Genomic DNA, 19,138 nt, shown 5'->3' on the forward strand with positions numbered 1-19,138 from the left:
AGATGTTTCAGTACAATATTAAAGGTTTTTTTAATTTATTTGATAAAGAGAATGCACTCATGCCAGTGGGGGGAGGAGCAGAGGGAGAGGGAGAAAGAGAATCTCCAGCAGACTCCCTGCGAACGTGGAGCCCAAGGGAGGGCTCCATCTCATTACCTTGAGATCATGACCTGAGCCGAAACCAAGTGTCCTACACTTAACCAACTAAGCCACCCAGGCGCCCTGCTTTGGTACATACATTCAGTACCGTACATTTCAGTAAATAGAAAGTGGTGAGAAAGGATATCCTTATTTTTTTTCTTGACTTTAGGATAAATAAATATCCTTATTTATTTTCTTCATTAAATATGATGTTAGCTATGTTAGCCCTGTATTTTTCAGAATTGCCCTTTATCAGATTGAGGAAGTTCATTTCTATTCCTAGTCTACTAGGTTTTTGGGTTTTTTTATCATGAAAGGGTATTGGGTTTTGTCACAACTTTCTCCTTCATTTTTTGAGATGATCAATTTGTTTTTATTCTTTATTCTATTAAGACGACGTATTACATTGCTTGGTTTTGGGGTATTAAACCACCTTTTCACTCTTAGGATAAATTCCATTTGGCCATGGTTTATCTTTTTTATATATTGCTTCATTTGGTTTGCTAGTATTTTGTTGAAAACTTTCGTGTCTGTATTCTTAAGGAATTTGGGCCTGTAGTTTTCTTTTGTTGTCTTTGGTTGGTATTGGTATCAGGATAATACTGGTCTTATGTAATGAGTTGGGAAGTGTTCCCTTCTCTTCTGTTTATGTTTTTTAAGGGGGTGGGCAGGGAAGGGTGTGCAGTATTGGTATTTTTTAAAACTTTGGCAGAGTTCCAAATGAAGTCTTCTGGGCCTGGGCTTTCCTTTTTTGAAGTTTTTAAATTCTTCTTCTTTTTTTTTTTTTTTTTTTTTTTTTGCTTGTTATAATTCTATTCAGATTTGATTTCTAGGAATGTTTGTTTGTCCATTCCATCTAAATTATCTTATTTGTTTACTTTAGTATGTCTTTTTAAAAAGTTCATTTTATTTCCATAAAGTCAGTTGTGAAGTCCTCCTGTCCCCATTTTAGTAATTTGTACCTTCTGCCATTTTTTTATTGGCTAATTTAGTTAAAGGTTTATCCTTTTTTTTTTTTTTTTTTTTTTAGAATGCCCCTTTGGTCATAGGGAAATATTTTTCTAAGCACTGCTGAAATATAATTTTTAAGTTTGGTATGTCATGTTTTTTCATTTCATTTTTGCTCATCTCAAAGTATTTTTCAGTTTCCCTTGTAATTTCTTATTTAAGTTTGTCTTTCATTTTTCTTCTGTCATTGATATCTAATTTAATTCCATTGTGATCAGATGATACAATTTTAGGATTTCAGGCTCTTTTCAGTTTACTGTCTTATTTTATGACCTAGTGTTTGATTTGTATGGACAAATATATACTGGAGAAGAGTATGTATTCTGTGGTGTTCTGTAGGTGTCTGTTTAGGTCTAATTTGTCCATAGTTGTTCAATCTTCTAGTTTTTTGTCGCTCTTCTGCCTACTTATTTATTTATTATTAAAAGTAGGTATTGAAGTCTCCAGCTGTTACTATTGAATTGTATATTTTTTCGGTCAGTTATTTTAGGTTTTGGTTCATGCATTTTGGAGCTGTGTTGTTCAGTGCACTATGTTTATAATCGTCATATCTTCCGGATAGATTCAACATGTTATTATATATGTTCTTTTTTTCTTAAAGTAATTATTAACATACAGTTTATTTTGGGTGATATTATGATAACCATTCTAGCTCTTTTTTTTTTTTAACTGCTTGCATGGTGTATTTCTCTTTCTGTCTTTTTACTTTCAACCTGTTTATTATGTCTTTGACTCTAAAGTATGTCTCCTATAGACAAAATGTAACTGGATCATATTTTTTTAATCCATTCTGACAGTCTCTGTCTTTTGATTGGGAAATTTTTTTTTTTTATAATTTTTTAATTTTTTATAAACATATATTTTTATCCCCAGGGGTTGATTGGGAAATTTAAACAATTTACATCTCATGTAATTACTATTAAGGTAGGATTTACATCTGCCATTATAATATTTGTTTTCTTTATCTTCTGTCCTTTTGTTATTCTATTCCCTGATTCCTGTTTTTAAGTAGATACTTTTTAGTATACCTTTTAATTCTCTTGTTTCTTTTACTATATATTTTTGAATATTTTCCTAATTGTTGTCCTGGGGATTACAAGTATCATCTTAATTTAAATCAGTTTAGTTCAGATTAATAGTAATTTAGTAATATGCAAAATCTTTGCTCCAATATACTTCCCTATTCACCTCCCTTCTTTGTACTGTTATTATCATACAAATTGCGTGTTTTTATGATGTTCATCAGTACAGTTTTAAAATTATTACTTAATGCATTTGTCTCTCAAAATATACAGGAGAAGAAACAAGTCACAAATTTAAAAATACATTTATCTTCTGTCATAATTACCTTTACCAGTGCTCTTTATTTCTTTGTGTGGATTTTGGTTACTATTTAGTGTTCTTTCATTCCATTTGCAGGTAGTGTTTTCGTTTATGTGGTAATATCTTATTTCTCCTTTATTTTGAATGGAGAGAGTTGAATTTAGAATTCTTGGTTGAGTCTTTTTCTAACATTTTGATTTTGTCATCCCACTGGCTTTTGACCTCCATCGTTTTTATGGAGAAGTCACCAGTTAATCTTAGTCAAGTTCTGTTATATATGGTAAATTATTTTTATCTTGGTGTACAGTGTTCAGTGTCTCTTTGACATTCATCAGTTTGACTATGATGTTTCTAGGTATGGCTCTGTTTGAGTTTATTCTTCTTGATTTCCCTAAGTTCCTTGAATGTGTACATTAGTATTTATTTTATTTTATTTTTTTATCAAAGTTGGGGAGTTTCTAGCCATTGTTCCTTCAGGTACTTTTTTCTGTCTCTTACTTCCTTTTGGTTTTTGGGGACTCCTTAATGCTTAATTTGGTATACTTGATTTTCCACAGGTCTCTAAGGCTATGCTTATTTTTCTTAATTTTCTTCTTTTCTGGTCCTCAGAGTGGATAGTCTCTATTGATCCATCTTTAGGTTTGCCTAACTGTAGCTCAGATCTGTTGTTGAGCACTTCTAATAAATATTTTATTTCAGTTATTATATTTCTTTAACTCCAGAATTTTTTGTTTGGTTTTTTAAAAATAATTTCTCTTTATTGATATGCTCTATTTGGTGAGTTATTGTTGTTATATTTTCATTCTTTAGACATGGGTTTCTTTATTTCTTTGAACGTATTTATAATGGCTGATTTAAATAAAGTCTTTGTCTAAAATCGGGGTCTCCTTTGGGAACGTTTTCTGTTGGTTGCTTTTCTTTTTCTGTGTATGTGGCATACTTTCATTTTTCTTTGCGTGTCTTATAATTTTTGTTGTTGAAAACTGGACATTTTATATCATAATGACACTGGTGTCATTACCCTCTCCCTTCAAAGTTTATTGTTGCTAATATTGCTGTTTTTCTTGTTGCATGACTGTCTTGGATTTATTGCTTTCCTGCAGTGTATGGACACTGAATTTTTAGAGCTGACTAATATTCGCCACACTGAGAATAGAGGTTTTCCTAAGGAACTGCAAGTTTGAACAAAATACTTAGCTGTGCTCTGGAGATGCTGCTTTTAACAGCTTCCAAAGAAGTCAGGTCTCCACTGTATGCTGTGCTGCTGGCTTTTAGCTACTGTCAGTTGAGCTGGTACAGGAGGTGAAATCAGAATAGCCCCAAGTAAAAATAGCAAAAACTGTCTAGTCTTACGGTTTTGATAGTTTCTTTGATAGTTTCTTCTTAGATGGGTGCTTCTTAGTTTGTTTTCTGGTTTTGGTTAATTACCAGAGTTCTGAACTGGTTAATTTTTAGATGTGTTCCTTATATTTGTGTTGTTTTAGAGAGAGAGCTAATTTGCCAGTATCACCTCTCTGCCATTTTGGAGTTGATCTCCCCCTTATTAGTGATTTTCCGTATAACGCAATACTGGATTTGGTTTACTGGTATTTAGGATTTTTGTGAATATTAGTGATGTTTTTGAGTTGGGTAACATCTGATCTTTTTCTGTGCTTTGTAATATCTTATATAAGATGTTTCTTTGGTGGTTTAATACTTTTTAGGTCTGCTATGGACAGAGGATTCAGCATTATTTTGTTTTTGTTTTTTCTAAAGATTCTACCTGCTATAATGTAATTCTGCTGATCTTTTATCAAATACAGTAGCTTCCCTGCCTCTGCCTCAAAGTGACCGTATGCATACATTTTGTTTCATCTTCGATTGTATATATAGTAGTACTTCACAAAGTTTTAGCTAAGATTTTTATCTGTGGTCTTCACTGCTTTATCCCCAGTGCCTGGAACAGTACCTATAACATAGTATCTTCCAAATAAGTATTTTCAGAATGAATGAGTAACATTATCTAATCTCTAAATATTTCTGTGTACTTCTCACTTATTTTCATCTCTAGTAAAGTCTACCACTTCCCTCCATATTTCATTTCTTTCCCATATTCCATGGTAGGAACTCAGTCCGTTTTAATGAATCTGTAACACTTTTTACAAGTAAATATTTAATTGAATCTCTTTTTAAAGCTAGTTCTTTTCACTAATGTCAGTATTACTGTAACCATTTTCATAATATGTTTTTACATACTTTTTGTTCTAACTACTTTTTAGGCCATGGACACAGTCATTCCCTTTTTAATGGTGTTCTGGATCAGGCACATGGCCATGGGGATCATTGCCATAGTCACGAATTGAAACACGGTGCTGCACATAGTCATGATCATGCTCATGGGCATGGACACTTTCATTCTCATGGTGAGTACAGCCAAAATATTTTCAAATGGACAGCCTTCCAAATACACAGAACTTTTGTATAGATTACTCTCTTAGTTGAAAGAGTATCTTGAAAAGGTTTTGTAATCAACTGCCTTTCTAATGAATCAGACTAAATGGTTCCCAGGGCTAATTCATGCTTAGTATATAATGAAATTAACTCAGTATAATGCTGTGGATATAGCTTTTTTTCAGTGACTACATTATACTTTGTGCCACTATTTTAAATGAGTGTCAATGAATGAGAAACAATTACATTTTAGCAAATGAATATTATAATTTTTTGAAGTATGATAAGGCCTTTTGTACTACATATAGGCTTATAAAAATACAATATGGGTTTTCAGTTTTGCACATTGTCATTGTCATTTTTGGTAAATATCGCCTGATACTTCCCTTCCACATCTTCTTTATCCATCTATGGATGGACACTTGGGTTGCTTCCACAATTTGGCTACCATAAATAATGATGCAATAAATAATGGTACATATGTCCCTTCATATTAGTGCTTTTGTATTTTTTGGGTAAATACGCAGTAGTGTGATTACTGGATTATATGGTAGTTCCATTTTTAACTTTTTGAGAAACTGTAAGAAACATACTGTAAAAAAGGCAAGAGTCAAATGCTTAAGCAACTGAGCTACCCAGGTGCCCCTAGAATGGAACTTCTCTGTTACTCTGGAATATATTCAGTGGACTCCAAATAACTTAGTGATTTGAGAACTACTCTCACCCATTCAAAAACTTACAGTTATAAATTTAACAACATCCTGTTTATCTTTGAATTTTTATTTTCATTCCAGCATTTTATAATAATGGATTATATTAGGTTAAGTTATTGATTAATCATGTATTCTACTTCTTGGCAATAAAATGCATATATAAATTTAAATTTTTTATTTCCTAGAAACATAAGATTTAGCATTTAAACACTTCTTTTGGATGGAGTTATTGTAGTTCTTACTAAAAGTCAATTAAAGTAATTCTACTTGAAAAATGTTGATACATGTATAATCGTAAAAGGCAACATTTTCACTTAAAATACATATCTTAGTGAGATAATTTGAGCTCTTTTTTTCCTCAACTAGTGTATGGATAAATGACACTTATCAATATAAAAAGGTTTTGCCAATAATTCTGTTCCTATTTTCTAGCTTTATAATGTAAGTAATAAGAAACCTTAAATAGAAGAAATTGTGTTTATAGCAGTTCTAGTCAATTCTTTGAACACCTTCAGAATTACATTCCAAAAATTACACAGTGATCTGTTATCAAGAATTATTTTTGATGATCTATAGATTGACAGTTTCATTAGAATTCTATTAAAAACAATTGGAAACTGTATTGCTTACAAAGGGATTTTGCTGGTTGGTCAATAGAGTCATTACTTTTGTAGCATTTACCACCAATATTTGCAATTGACCCCTTGTTTGTTGCCCTAGAATTTTTTTTATACCTTGAGTAATGCACTGCAGTAAGAATCTAAATAGGTGAAAGGTAGCTTTTTTTTAGCCAAGGGGGAGAAGGGTAAATGGCAAAGAAGAATTTACATGACCTCAGGGCACATGGAGATCACAGTGACTAGTAAAAGGAAATGCTAGGCTTCAAACACAAGGAAATCTGACTCCAGTGGTTTCTGGGTGCCTCAGTTGGTTAAGCATCTGCCTCCTAGTTTTTTATGTTGGTTGAGTGTCCCACTCTTAATTTTGACTCTGATCATGATCTCAGGATCATAGGATTGAGCCCTGAATAGGGTTCCTTGCTCAGTGGGGTGTCTGCTGGAGATTCTTCCTCCATTTCCTTCCCCTTACCTTTACCCCCTGCATACTCTGTAAAATAAATAAATATTTAAAAAAAGAAAGAAAGAAAATCTGACTCCAGAATCTTCTCTTTACTGTTATTTCTGCCTCCACTGTTTATTAGCCAATCTGAGGATACACAAATAATAGGGCCATGATTCCATTTTGGGAGACATCATAGTCTCACTGAGAAATACTGTGAGCTTTATATTTATTGAAATGCTACACTGTCAGTTAAACTAGCTGGTTTTTTGTTTGCTTGGTTTAACTGCTCCTATCTCAGTGACCCAAACAGTAAAAGTATATATATTGCTCTTGGGTTAACAGGGTAAAGGCTGGTTGGTGTTTCTCATTCAATTCAGGGATCTAGGTTCCTTTCATCCCTGGGATTCTTGACCCTTGGAGTCCTTCACTGGATTCCCTATATCTCTCCAGAGATAGGGTACATAGAATATCATGTGGGGCATTTTGATGAGCCTAGAAGTGGTTTACCTGTCATATATATTTTTAAATTTTATTTATTTATTGGACAGAGAGAGAGAGAGAGCACAAGCAGGGGGAGTGCCAGGCAGAGGGAGAGGGAGAAGCAGGCTCCCTGCAAACCAGATCCCAGGATCTGGGATCATGACCCGACACAAAGACAGACATGTAACTGACTGAGATACCCAGGCACCCTACCTGTCATATTTCTTTGCTTAACACTGTTAGATATATAACTTAAGAGGGCATGGGAAATGTAGTTTATTTGTTACCAAAGAAGAAGAAGAAATGGGTGATAAACAAGTAGCCAGTCTCTACCACAGATAACAGATTTTTTTTTTGTCCAGAAGGACTTTTCAGATTTTACATAGGTACGTGGGAGTTAATGTTGTTTTATACAACCATTATATTAGTATAGCAGAATATACCTTTCCACATAATTATGTAAAAAATTACTGTCTTTATCTGGATCTACTACCTTTAGGCAAATCTCTTGCCTTGATCAGGAGCTGGATTTTTAGGACAGTTAACCCTTTTGACAATCAGCACGATTTTTTAAGGTGACTGCGTCTTTCTCCCCACCATATGCAGTGCCATATCACTGGGCAACGTCTTCTAGCATTGTTACCGTCTCTTATCAAAGCTGTAGTAAGGCCATGTTAGCTCTTTGGTACTGTGGGCCAAGAACCATGACCCCAGGCAGGCTTTCTGTTAGATATGTTCAGAAAGTTTGTCAGACCTCCTGATGATCTCAATATTGCTGATCTTTTACATCGTTTACCTATGTTTTCTGCTTTGATGTTAAAGCTCATAGTATCTTCAGAGTCAGTATAGAAATTACAGTATTTTTAAATTTTTTCATCATAAAGGTAAAATGGAAAGTATTTTATCTCCTTTCTTTGAAAAGCTTGCCACATCCATCTAGAAGCTGTTGGAAAACTCTTGTTTGCCACAGTCTGGTTACCCTGGGTGCTAACCTGGCTTCATTTCTTGGACTTCTTGTAACTTTCAGCAGTAGTTTTGTTTTGTTTCAGTTTTCCAGTTGTAAAATTAATGTAGCAAACTGTAGTATAAGATATGTTATGAATAGCAGGAGACTTTTCACTATGTTCTTAATTTACCATTTTTTACCAGATTGCTTGATATAATAATTTCCTAAATATTATGTACCATTGATGCATTTTGAAGTTGCCCATGTCTATCTCCATTAAATTATTATATTAAATTTAAAAAATAATTTTGTAAGTCTGTTGTGGCTGTATATAGTCATGCATCCTTCATGATATATTTGAATGAAGTGTTCTCTGAATCAGAAAAATTGAGTTGGTAATTGAAGATATATTTTAAAATAACTTAACTCTCTACAGATGGTCCCTCCTTAAAAGAAACAGCAGGACCCAGCAGACAGATTTTACAAGGTATGACAAGCAATTTGTATATTTCTCAGTTTTATGAAACAAGTTTCATTGTGTTGAGCTATCTGAAATTTTCCTGTAAGAAAAATATGTAGAAGTATTTGTGTCTACAGTATTATCTTTCCTTGTGACTTTTAAAATATATACTATTAGGCGTATTAGCCTACATTCTTTAAACTATCACTTGGCTATTTTTATAGATTTAGTAAGATAACAGAGGTTAGAAACTATACTGCTTAACTATAAATAATAGTCATGCCCATGACTATAGTAATATCATAGTATAATTATATTTGCCTCCATAGAATTACTAAATATTTTTTCCAAGTTCAGTATTTAGTATGTATTTACACTGTGGAAAGATTTAGAGGAAAAAATGAAATGCATTCAAACCTTCACAATGTATAAGACCAAGAGTGAACCCTAATGTAGTTGGATTTGGGGTGATAATGACGCCAGTGTAGTTTTATCCCTTGTAACAAATCTACTACTCTGCTAGGAGATTTTGACAATTTGGAATCCCAGGACAGGGATATATGGGAAATCTCTCTACCTTATGTTCAGTTTTGCTATGAATGGAAACTTGCTCTAAAAAATTGACTCTGTTATATTAATATTAACTTCTATATAAAATGCAAAGTGAAATCTTTGTCGTCATATCCACTGGCATCAAATGACGATGGCTAAGCAGAAGCTTACATGCCATGTAAAACAGTACATTACAAAATTTTATAAAGCAGAGAAAATCAGTTTTATCTGTGAATTATGACAGTTTTTCTTTTTGTGGTAGGAGCCGATCTTTGGCTCTGAATTTCTGTTTAGACTTCATCATCAAAGTTTCCTAATTCCCAGCTCCCCACCTTCCTGCTTTTAACTTTTGACTTCACTCTGACTCCCTCAGTAGCTTGTGATCCAATCCCTAGTGTGCCTATTTTTCTCCACTATTTCTTGATACAGCTCTAGCTTTTCTTTTTTTCTCCCCACTATGAATGTGCTCCTCCATACTGAGGAGTTTATTTCAGGAGGCTTAAATGTGTCTTCCAGTCACTAGTTTTCCATTTGCAAAATATATAGAATTGGTTTAGAATAGCATTTGCTGAAATAGCTTGTAATCATGCATATGTAATGTATCTATATCCAATGCTATAAATTAGCTTTGATAATATGAGTTTATTTTTAGTTTTGGAAATCATCACAAGTTGAGAGAAGGGAGGTTAGATTTGCCTTCCTAATTATCTTTTATATAACCTGTTATGAAAATTACTTTATGTTTTCTGAGTATCCATCAATTTATGGTGTCTGCAGCAGCCCAGTAGGTATCTCAAGGATAGGGAAAAGTGTCTGGCATTCAAAGTTTCCATGTGGATACTCATACATGAAAACTGAGATAAATGAGTTTTTCAGTTATTTGCAGCATCTTCAGTATGACCTCTGGCTAGAGGAAAGGATCAACAACAATAAAGCAAAGATTTAGAACCCCAGTGACACACATATTAAAATTACCAGATACGAAGTACAAAAAATTAAGAAAATATATATATGACCTCAGTCTAGAGTGTTCTTGGGCTGTGAAAATATCCATATGCTACCAAGTCCAGCTCTTAACTTTTCTATCAGTTAAACATATGGGTTTAAACTTTTTTCTTCAGTGATTTTTTCTTCTTGAAACAGTTACTAGAAAGTAAGTAGGGTTTAGGTAGTTAATAACACTTGCTAATAGAGCCAGTTTTCAGGTTGGGGACTTTTCAGTCAAAGAAAAATCAAGAACAAATGATTCTTTTCTCTTCCCTTTCAGTATTTAGAGCTGTTTTCATGTCTGATCCTACTAAAACACTGATTAAAGAATATAAAGACTTGAAATCACATGTCACTTAAGAGTTTTGAAGCTTAGATACCTTCAATCTACTTTGATGGGTATTTTTCTTCAGTTTTATTTTTTAAACTTAATGTGGCCTTGACACTTATTAGTCTGTTTAATTCTTTGCTATTTGAAATACCCTAGAAGAAGAGTTTTTTGTCTCTAAGTAAGCTTCAGCATATTTTTGTTATAGGAAATGGAGCCATTTAGCTTTTTGAAGAATAGTTATAAAGGTCAATACTCCATATGAATGAAGAAATATATTAAGTACGGTGGGATGAATTATCTTTGGTATAATACTTGATATAAAATTACACAGTAGTCGACAAAGATAATTTCCTAGAGCTCATTAAGATTTGATTCAGTAATAGTCTGTTTTTAAATTATTAGAAAGTGTTTTCAAGTTTTAGCAAATCTGTTTTATACCTCAAAGATAAATGGTTTGCCTTTAATTGTCCAGTGAATAATAAAGTAGAATAAATACTTCTAAAGTAGACACATGCTTTTTATTTATTATTTCTTTTCAGATAGAATAAATACTATTTTAAAATGATCCATTTTTTGTAATATGATTTAAGTTTATTTCAAAGACAATGTTTTACTATACAGTAAATTTTACCTATTAAAGATCTAAATGTTGAATAATTTATTGTCTTAGTTAAGTCTGTTTAAGAAATAATGTATTTTAAACTTCTTGATCTTTTTAATGGTTTTCCATTCAATTATTAACTGTTAATATTTAATGGGTTCTGGTTCTGATCCCGCTTCTGACCACGAACTAATTCTGTGCCCAATTCCAGTGGGGGAGTGAAGAATGTATTCTCATACCAGCAAGCAGTTTTCTGATAACTGGAAGTCAGAGGGGCCTGGGACTGAAAGTTCCAACCCTCTAATCATATGATTGATTCTCCTGGCAGCCAGCTCCCATCCTTAGGTGGGGTCCAAAAGTATATTAACATTAACTGGAGAAACTTTGTCTCTGTCACTTAGGAAGTTCCAAGGGTTTTCCAGAAACCAGAATGAAGACCAAATACATATTTCTTATTATAATCACAATATCACAATATTATATAGGTTTCAAGACAGAATATCAGTATCCTACCTATTTAATATTTAAATAATAGCAAGTGTTAATTTAATTAACTTTTATTAGAAGTCTTTAAAATATTTTATATTTGCTTTTAATATTCATATTTCTAATTTCTTTCTTATCAGGTTTGAGATTAAGGTATAATTTTAGGTAACAAAACCTTCAGGATAATTAATAAGTATATCAGGATTTACAGTCACAGTCCATAGGAAATTTAGTTTCAAGTAGTAATAATGTTAGTTACCAGCAGAGGGCTCTGTGTACCCATGTATTTGTAATCATAAACGTGTTCTTGAACAATTCTTTCAGCCTAATACCATTTTCTTCTAACAGTTCTTTCAGCCTAATACCATTTTCTTCTAACAAATTATTAATTAACTTGTGGAATTTTTTAACCAGAGCTGAATGTGCTTAAAATAAACTTATTTCTGTTATCCCTCATGTATGTTATATCAAATATTAAGGAACATAAAAAACAAGTATAATTTATGAATCAGATATTTTAACCCCTGCTGATATAAAAAAGGAAAGATTATTTAAATTTCTGGGAGTATTATTACTTAATTACTGAGCAGTGAATCTAAATTCTCCCTGATTTTCAGATTGGTATTTAGTTTTTTAATATATAAAATCAAGAATACAGTTTTAAGAAATATTTGTATTTTTCATTGATCAGAAGATACTATTTTGATTCTGATTATGCTTTGTTCCCAGGTGTATTTTTACACATTCTGGCAGATACACTTGGGAGTATTGGTGTAATTGCCTCTGCCATCATGATGCAAAATTTTGGTCTAATGATAGCAGATCCTATTTGTTCAATCCTGATAGCCATGCTTATAGTTATAAGGTAAGTGTTGTATGTTACTTTCAGGTATTAAAATTAGAGGTGAGAAATGTGGTACTTAAATTACAGATCTACAGTACAAATTTTGATTGTGTTGGCTTTCTTTTGGCCTTTAACAAACTCCTATGTAGATTATTTCTCTTTGCATCTTCCTATTTTTTTCTTTTGCCATTTATTTCTTGTTTAGGTTTTAATGCTTCTTTTTGGTATTTAGCAATTAGACTTTTGGATTTGCAATCCAAATTAGTAGGATATTTTTTAATCCAACATTTATCTGTAGAGCAGAACACTGATAATATAAAATATATTAACTATAGTTAGAATCTTAATCTGTATCTTACAAATGCAAAAGAATGTTACAGTCTCTTCTATAACGATTTAATTTATTAGTTACATTATCATTGCAGAAGTCGTATAAAAATGCTTATTGAGGTATATAAGTGTCTGTCTCTCTATCTAGTTTTATAAAATTCTTAAGGAAGGGTCTGTCTCTTAGTCTAGTTTATCTCTGTTGTAATGTGTATGCAAGGTGTGTGTGTCTGTGTGTGTGTATAAATTCTCGATAAATATTTGTTGAATTAGATTCAATAGTATTTCAAATTTATCACACTCTGAAATATATTTTATTATTGACTTAATTTTTATAAGAATAATGAAATAATAAGTGCCTTTCAGTATTGAATTATTCAGTCTTGAATTATTTCATGTGAATTATATATACATATCTATACATATGTCTTGATTTTACTGTTTTTATTTATCCATAATGATTTTACTGTCAGCAAAACTTGCTTTCTGATGATAACTAGAGGGCATATGATGATTTTTACAGCTTATGGTTGAATAGAATACATTTATTTAATTATGAGGAATTATAATCTTATCAGTTACTCATAAATACAGATTTTGAAGTTCTTTAAAAAAATTTACACGTTTTAAACATGCAGATTATTTTTTAAGTTTCTTCAAATTATTTATACTAGAAAGCAATGCTACTATGTAAAAGTCTTAGAAAGTTTGAAAGTTTGGAAATCTTTGCTTTGTTTTGAGAGAGGGCATGTGAGTGGTGGGGAGAGGAAGAAAGAGAATCTTTTTTAAGATTTTATTTATTTATTTGAGAGAGAGTGAGAAAGTGTTTGTGTGCCCATGACGGGGGCAAAGAGAGAGGGAGAACCAGACTCCCCACTGAACGGGGAGACAGCTATGGTTGGACCCTGGGATCATGATCTGAGCCAAAGGCAGACACTTGACTGAGCCCACTGAGAGAGAGAATCTTAAGCAGGCTCCATCCTCAGCTTGGAGCCTAACGCAGGGCTCAAACTCATGACCCTGAGATCATGACCTGAGCTGAAATCAAGAGTCAGATGCATAACCACCTGAGCCATTCAGGCACCCCCATCTTTGGAAATCTTAACTATACTTTCTTGAAAGTTCAGCTAACATCTCAGAGAATTCTATAAAACTTAACTCCTGATGGATTTGGTAACTTTTATACCTCTGTATTTGCATGTCCCATGTTTATTTTGTTTTGTATTAGAAGTTTTAGTTGCTTCTAATACAGTAGGATCTTAATAATTGCTTTTTTTTTTTTTTTTTTTTTTTTTACTTTGGCTCTGCTCTTACTATCCTAATTCTTCTATCTGTTGTCACTTTGAAGAGATAGGCTTCTCTGTCCCTCTCTAAACTCTTCTTTACCATGTGGCCACAGTGATCTTTCTTAAGTGAAGATTATGGTAAATGGAGAAACATTACTTTGCTTTAAGTTCTTCAGTGGCACTTTCTTACCTTCATAAGAAGTCTAAATGGCTCAGTGGGGCATTATGATGTTACCCATTTACTTCTCAGTCTTTCTCTCACCCCTTCTCAATTTATATCTTCTCCAGTCACATTAAATTACTTTAAGTTTTCTGAAAATATGTTATGAGCTGCTTGGATTCTGGGCTTTGACCATATTTCCTTTGCCCAAGATACTCTTACACCCTGAGTGCCTGTCTCCCTCCTCCCACAAGTATGTCCATCATAACTGCTTATCCTTCAGATCAGATTGCAGTTTAAACAGCCCTTTCTTCAGGAAGCATTTCCAGATTGTCCACCTCTCAGGCTATATATATACCTATAGCACTTTTTACTATTCCTTTCATGGCATTTACTTACCAAATTGAAATAGCTTGTTTCTTCTCTTTTAAGCTCCATGAGGGCAAGTTGTTTTTTCATTGTTGTAAAGTCAGCACCGGAATCTGCCAGGCAAAAAGTGTGTATATTTTGGATTTGAATCAAAATAAATTAATGTGTTTTTAGCCTTGGAGAATTACTTTCTCTTTTCCCAAATAAGGAATTCTTATTTAGTTCTGTTCCCATTCAGTTAAAAAAAAATACATACTCACAACTTTTTTTTTTCATTTTTTTCATTTTATTTTTATTTATTTATTTATTTATTTATTTATAAACATGTATTTTTATCCCCAGGGGTACAGGTCTGTGAATTGCCAGGTTTACACACTTCACAGCACTCACCAAAGCACATACCCTCCCCAATGTCCATAACCCCACCCCCTTTCTCCCGATCCCCCTTTCCCCAGCAACCCTCAGTTTGTTTTGTGAGATTAAGAATCACTTATGGTTTGGCTCCCTCCCAATCCCAACTTGTTCCATTTATTCTTCTCCTACCCACTTAAGCCCCCATGTTGCATCACCACTTCCTCATTATTCACAACTTTTTTACTGGAATATGACACATTTAAAAACTGTACAAATCATTTTCAGCAAATATTTATTAAATAGACCCTCTCACCAAAGTGGTGATATGATACTGTTTTAATCTTACATTACAGTAGGAGAGCGAGAGAAACAACAAACAATAAATAAATTATGCAAATATCAAATAGTTATTTGTAGCATGTAGAGAGTTAACATAGGATGTAGGATTGGGTTGCTACTTTAAATTGAGTGGTAAAGGAAGTCTTCTAAAGAGAGGACATTTAAACTGATATCAGAATGTCACCAGAGAGCCTGTCAGAGGAAGAGCATTCTGTAAGAAAGAGCTAGTATCAAAACCCTATAGTGAAAACAGTATTGACCAATATGGCAGGAGTGTAGGGAGTAAGAGGAGAGTGGTTTGTGTTAAAATTGGAGAGACAGACCTGGGAAAATTAGCCAGGATTAGGGAAACACTGCAGTTTCCCAACTGCAGTGGAAAACCATAGGGAAGTGACATTATTTGGTTTGTATTTTTAAAAATTACTTTGGCTGGTATGTAGGTAATGGATTACAGGGGGCAAGAGTGCAAAAACGGCAGAGCAGCTAGAAACCTATTAGAGTCGATGAAATGAAAGGCCATGGTAGCTCATGTTACCCTTTTACTTCTCAGTCTCATCTAGGAGCTGGAAAGATACAGATAAAGTTAGAAAATGCTTCGGGCTTAGAGCTAATAAGATTTGCTTATGGATTAAGAATGTTTAGTACAGGGTTGAATGAAAGAGGAATCAAGGATAATTCTTAGAGCTTTTACATGAGCAGCCTAGTGCGTGAAGGGGTCCTTATGCAAGAGGAAAGACTAGAGGAAGAATGATGTTTGTTTCTTTTTGAAAAGCACTGCAGATCAAAAGGTCTGTTTTGGTTGTGACCAAGTTTGAGGTCTCTCACTAGATGTTTGTCTAGAGATCTCTCCTAGGCAGGGATGTACAAATGTGGAATTCTTGGGAGAACTCAGCTGAATACAAAGGATTGGAAATGGTACACATACAGATATAAAGTCACTGAGTGGCATTTATTTGGCATGAATCATAATTCACACTGCTTCCATTTTCCTGAAAAGCATCCTTCTATTCTGGAGAACCCAATTTAGCTTCAGGATTCCTTTCAGTATGATGTTTCACGCAGCCACAATCGGTCAACTACAGTTAGCTTTCAAGATAAAACCTGTGTATCATCCCTATGTAAGTCTTTCGAGTATTTGTAAAATGTTTTCTCACTAGTTTACATAAATATATAGTCTCAAATTTATAAATTTGATTCTTTCTCATTATTGTTAAACTTTAATATTTTTATATGTTCTTTTCCATTGTTCTGATGACAAAAATAATACATTTAATTATAAAAAAAAACTCAAACATTAGTGAAATGTATAACTTATCTATTGAAGTGTTCTCATAATCTCACGTCTTGGAGATAAACCAGGAAACTTTAACATATCTTAAAAATCATGGGGCACCTGGGTGGCTCAGTCAGTTAAGCCTCTGTCTTTGGCTTAGGTCATGATCCCAGGGTCCTTGGTTCAAGCCTCACGTGGGCTATCTGCTTAGTGGGGAGCCTGCTTCTCCTTCTCCCTCTCCCTCTGCCTGCTATTCTGCCTGCTTGTGCGCTCTCTCTCTCTCTCTCTCTCTCTGTGTCAAATAAATAAATAAAATCTTTTAAAAAAATAATTCAATAAATGTTTTAGTGCATACTCTGTGCTAGACAGTAAATAACACAGGCAAATACCCAACCCCTACAGAGCTTATATTCTAATAGGTGTTACAGTGAATAAAGCAGATGAATGTACAGATAGATAACGTAATGTCTTAGGGGGGGTGAATGCTATGAAGCAGTGTAAGGGGGTGTTATTTTAGAAGGGCTTGGAAAGTACTCTGCATAAGGTGACAGAGCCCTTAATAGTAAAGGAGAAAGGCGGGCGACTGTTCAAAGGAAGATTATTCCTGGGAGAGGGAGCGTCAGGTAAACATACTCAGGTGGGAAGCTGCCTGACCTGTGTAAGATGCAGTGAGAAGGAAAGTACAGCTGAAGTGCAACATACAGGACAGAGTGTAGAGCGTCTAGAGTTCAGGGGGAAGGTTGGGGTGGAAGATAAACTCTGGTGTCATCTGCTTGTGTATGGTACTTAAAGCCATGAGATTGGATGAGTTTTCCCAGAGAGTGAGAGCTGGTAGAGAGGAGAAGAGGGCTGAGGACTGAACCCTGAAAGGCAGGGCACAGGCAGCAGCTCGAGCTAAGGAGAGTGGCAGTGAGATGGGAGGAGTCGGAAACGCACATTGTCTTAGGAGCTGTGTGAAGAAAGTGTCTCAGAGGGAAGCAGTGATCGATGGATCACATGGATCGGTGGATCGGTGGATCGGTGGTCACGGAAGGATGACGGATAATTGGTAACTTAGCCAAGAGGTAATGAGAAGGAAAGGCTCTTCAGAGGAGCTTCAGGAGAGAATGGGAAGGAGCGAAATGGGGTTAGCAACTGTAGTCAACTCCTCTTTAAGGACTTTTGCTGTAAAAGGGAGCAGCAGGATTGCCTGCCAGCGCTGGGGGCCCACTCTGAGGTCTGTGGTCATGAATTTAAAGTGAAAACCACCAGCACCATTGTATGTTTTTCTCTAGTCTTCTCTGCTACTTGATGAAGGGTATGGAGTAGATAGATTCAGTCCGTTCGTTGGGGGTTGTCAGAGGAGTGCTGACAGAGTGAGAACAGAGCACAGCAGGGATTATAGCGGTGGGAAATAAAGATTTAAAGGTGGTAATAGATGCTGAAAAAGAGGAGAAAAGCAAGAGAGAGGGTTAGCAGGTCGGAACTCCGGCAGGAGGGTGAGTGCGGTTGAGTAGGGGAGGTTCAGGCTGTAAGAGGCTTGAACTTGGGATCTGCAGGTCTCTGGAGTGGCTGTAGGTGTGGGTCCAGGATAAATTCATCAGATCGAGGCCATGTGTGCTGGAAGGGCTGCCCATATGGGTATTTAAACTAAGAGTCATGAGAAAAGTAGAGGGGGAAAGAGAATAAGCCCATGGCTACACTCTTTAGTGACAGAGGGGAGCTATCCAGAATCATAGCACTGGGAGTCAAGATGGGTAGAAGGTGGAATAATCTGATGGCCTAGGTCTTAAAGGAACTGTTTTTTGGGGGTAAGTAGGTGGAGCAGAGATCTGGAAATAGTAGTGAGAACATTTACCTCATCACTAACGCCAGCAGTACTGGAGTGTGGGAGAGAAAACACTGCTGTAGGGACAACGGTGTCCTCAGGCAATAGCCAGGGTTTTTTTTTTCTTTTCTCCTGCTATTGAGAGAAGAGGCTGGGGATTTAATGAAAATTACACAGTTGGTTTTTGGGGTTTTTTTTTTTGGATTATGGAAATAAGTTTATTGATAAAGAAACTTGGTATAGAAGAGGATAAGGAAAAAAAATTCTCATACTTCCACCAGCCAAAAGGACCATGTTACTGTTTTTGTGGGTTTTATTTTGGCTTTTTTCTTTTATTCTGAGCCCCTTTTTTAAAAGAGTATTTCTGATTATAGCATGTATTTAAAATTACGTTGTTAAGAAAATTTTTTTAGTTTTGTTTTTTTTTTTTATAATACATAGTCATTGTAGAAAACTTGGAAAATGATGTACAATAGAAAGTATAAAGAAAAATCAGTTGGGATCACAACACCTGAAGGTCACATTACCACTGTTAATAACATTTCTTTACAGTTATTTTTAGAGTGGTGTTTTGTTTTGTTTACATTGAATTTCTACTATATATGCTGATTATTAAGCTTGGTCAGCATTAAAGCATTCAAAGTTTCTAGATGAAAAGTAAAAATACAATTATTATTTTAAGTCAGTAAAGTTTCATAATGATTTTTTAGGTAGCAAGTCTGTCATTCAATGATAAGTAAAATGAGGTACAGGGCAACACATAGAATGATTCATTATTAAATAAGAGTATATATGAAGTATATATGTATCAGGAAAATATCAGAGTGCATATATATACATATAACATTATTTGGGTCTC

General features: G+C 34.3%; 1 protein-coding gene across 3 annotated transcripts in view; it reads left to right on the forward strand.

Moving 5' to 3' along the window:
* SLC30A7 (solute carrier family 30 member 7) overlaps positions 1–19,138 on the forward strand; it is an 88,206-nt gene that overhangs the window by 23,947 nt on the left and 45,121 nt on the right. For all 3 annotated transcript variants that reach the window (XM_059136861.1, XM_059136860.1, XM_059136859.1), the window contains exons 6-8: positions 4,731–4,874; positions 8,540–8,590; positions 12,250–12,385. In XM_059136861.1, coding sequence (XP_058992844.1) covers positions 4,731–4,874; positions 8,540–8,590; positions 12,250–12,385 — 331 coding nt within the window. The remainder of the gene's footprint in view (positions 1–4,730; positions 4,875–8,539; positions 8,591–12,249; positions 12,386–19,138) is intronic.

This window comes from Mustela lutreola, chromosome 10 (genome assembly GCF_030435805.1).
Source record: "Mustela lutreola isolate mMusLut2 chromosome 10, mMusLut2.pri, whole genome shotgun sequence".
Taxonomy (NCBI): domain Eukaryota; kingdom Metazoa; phylum Chordata; class Mammalia; order Carnivora; family Mustelidae; genus Mustela; species Mustela lutreola.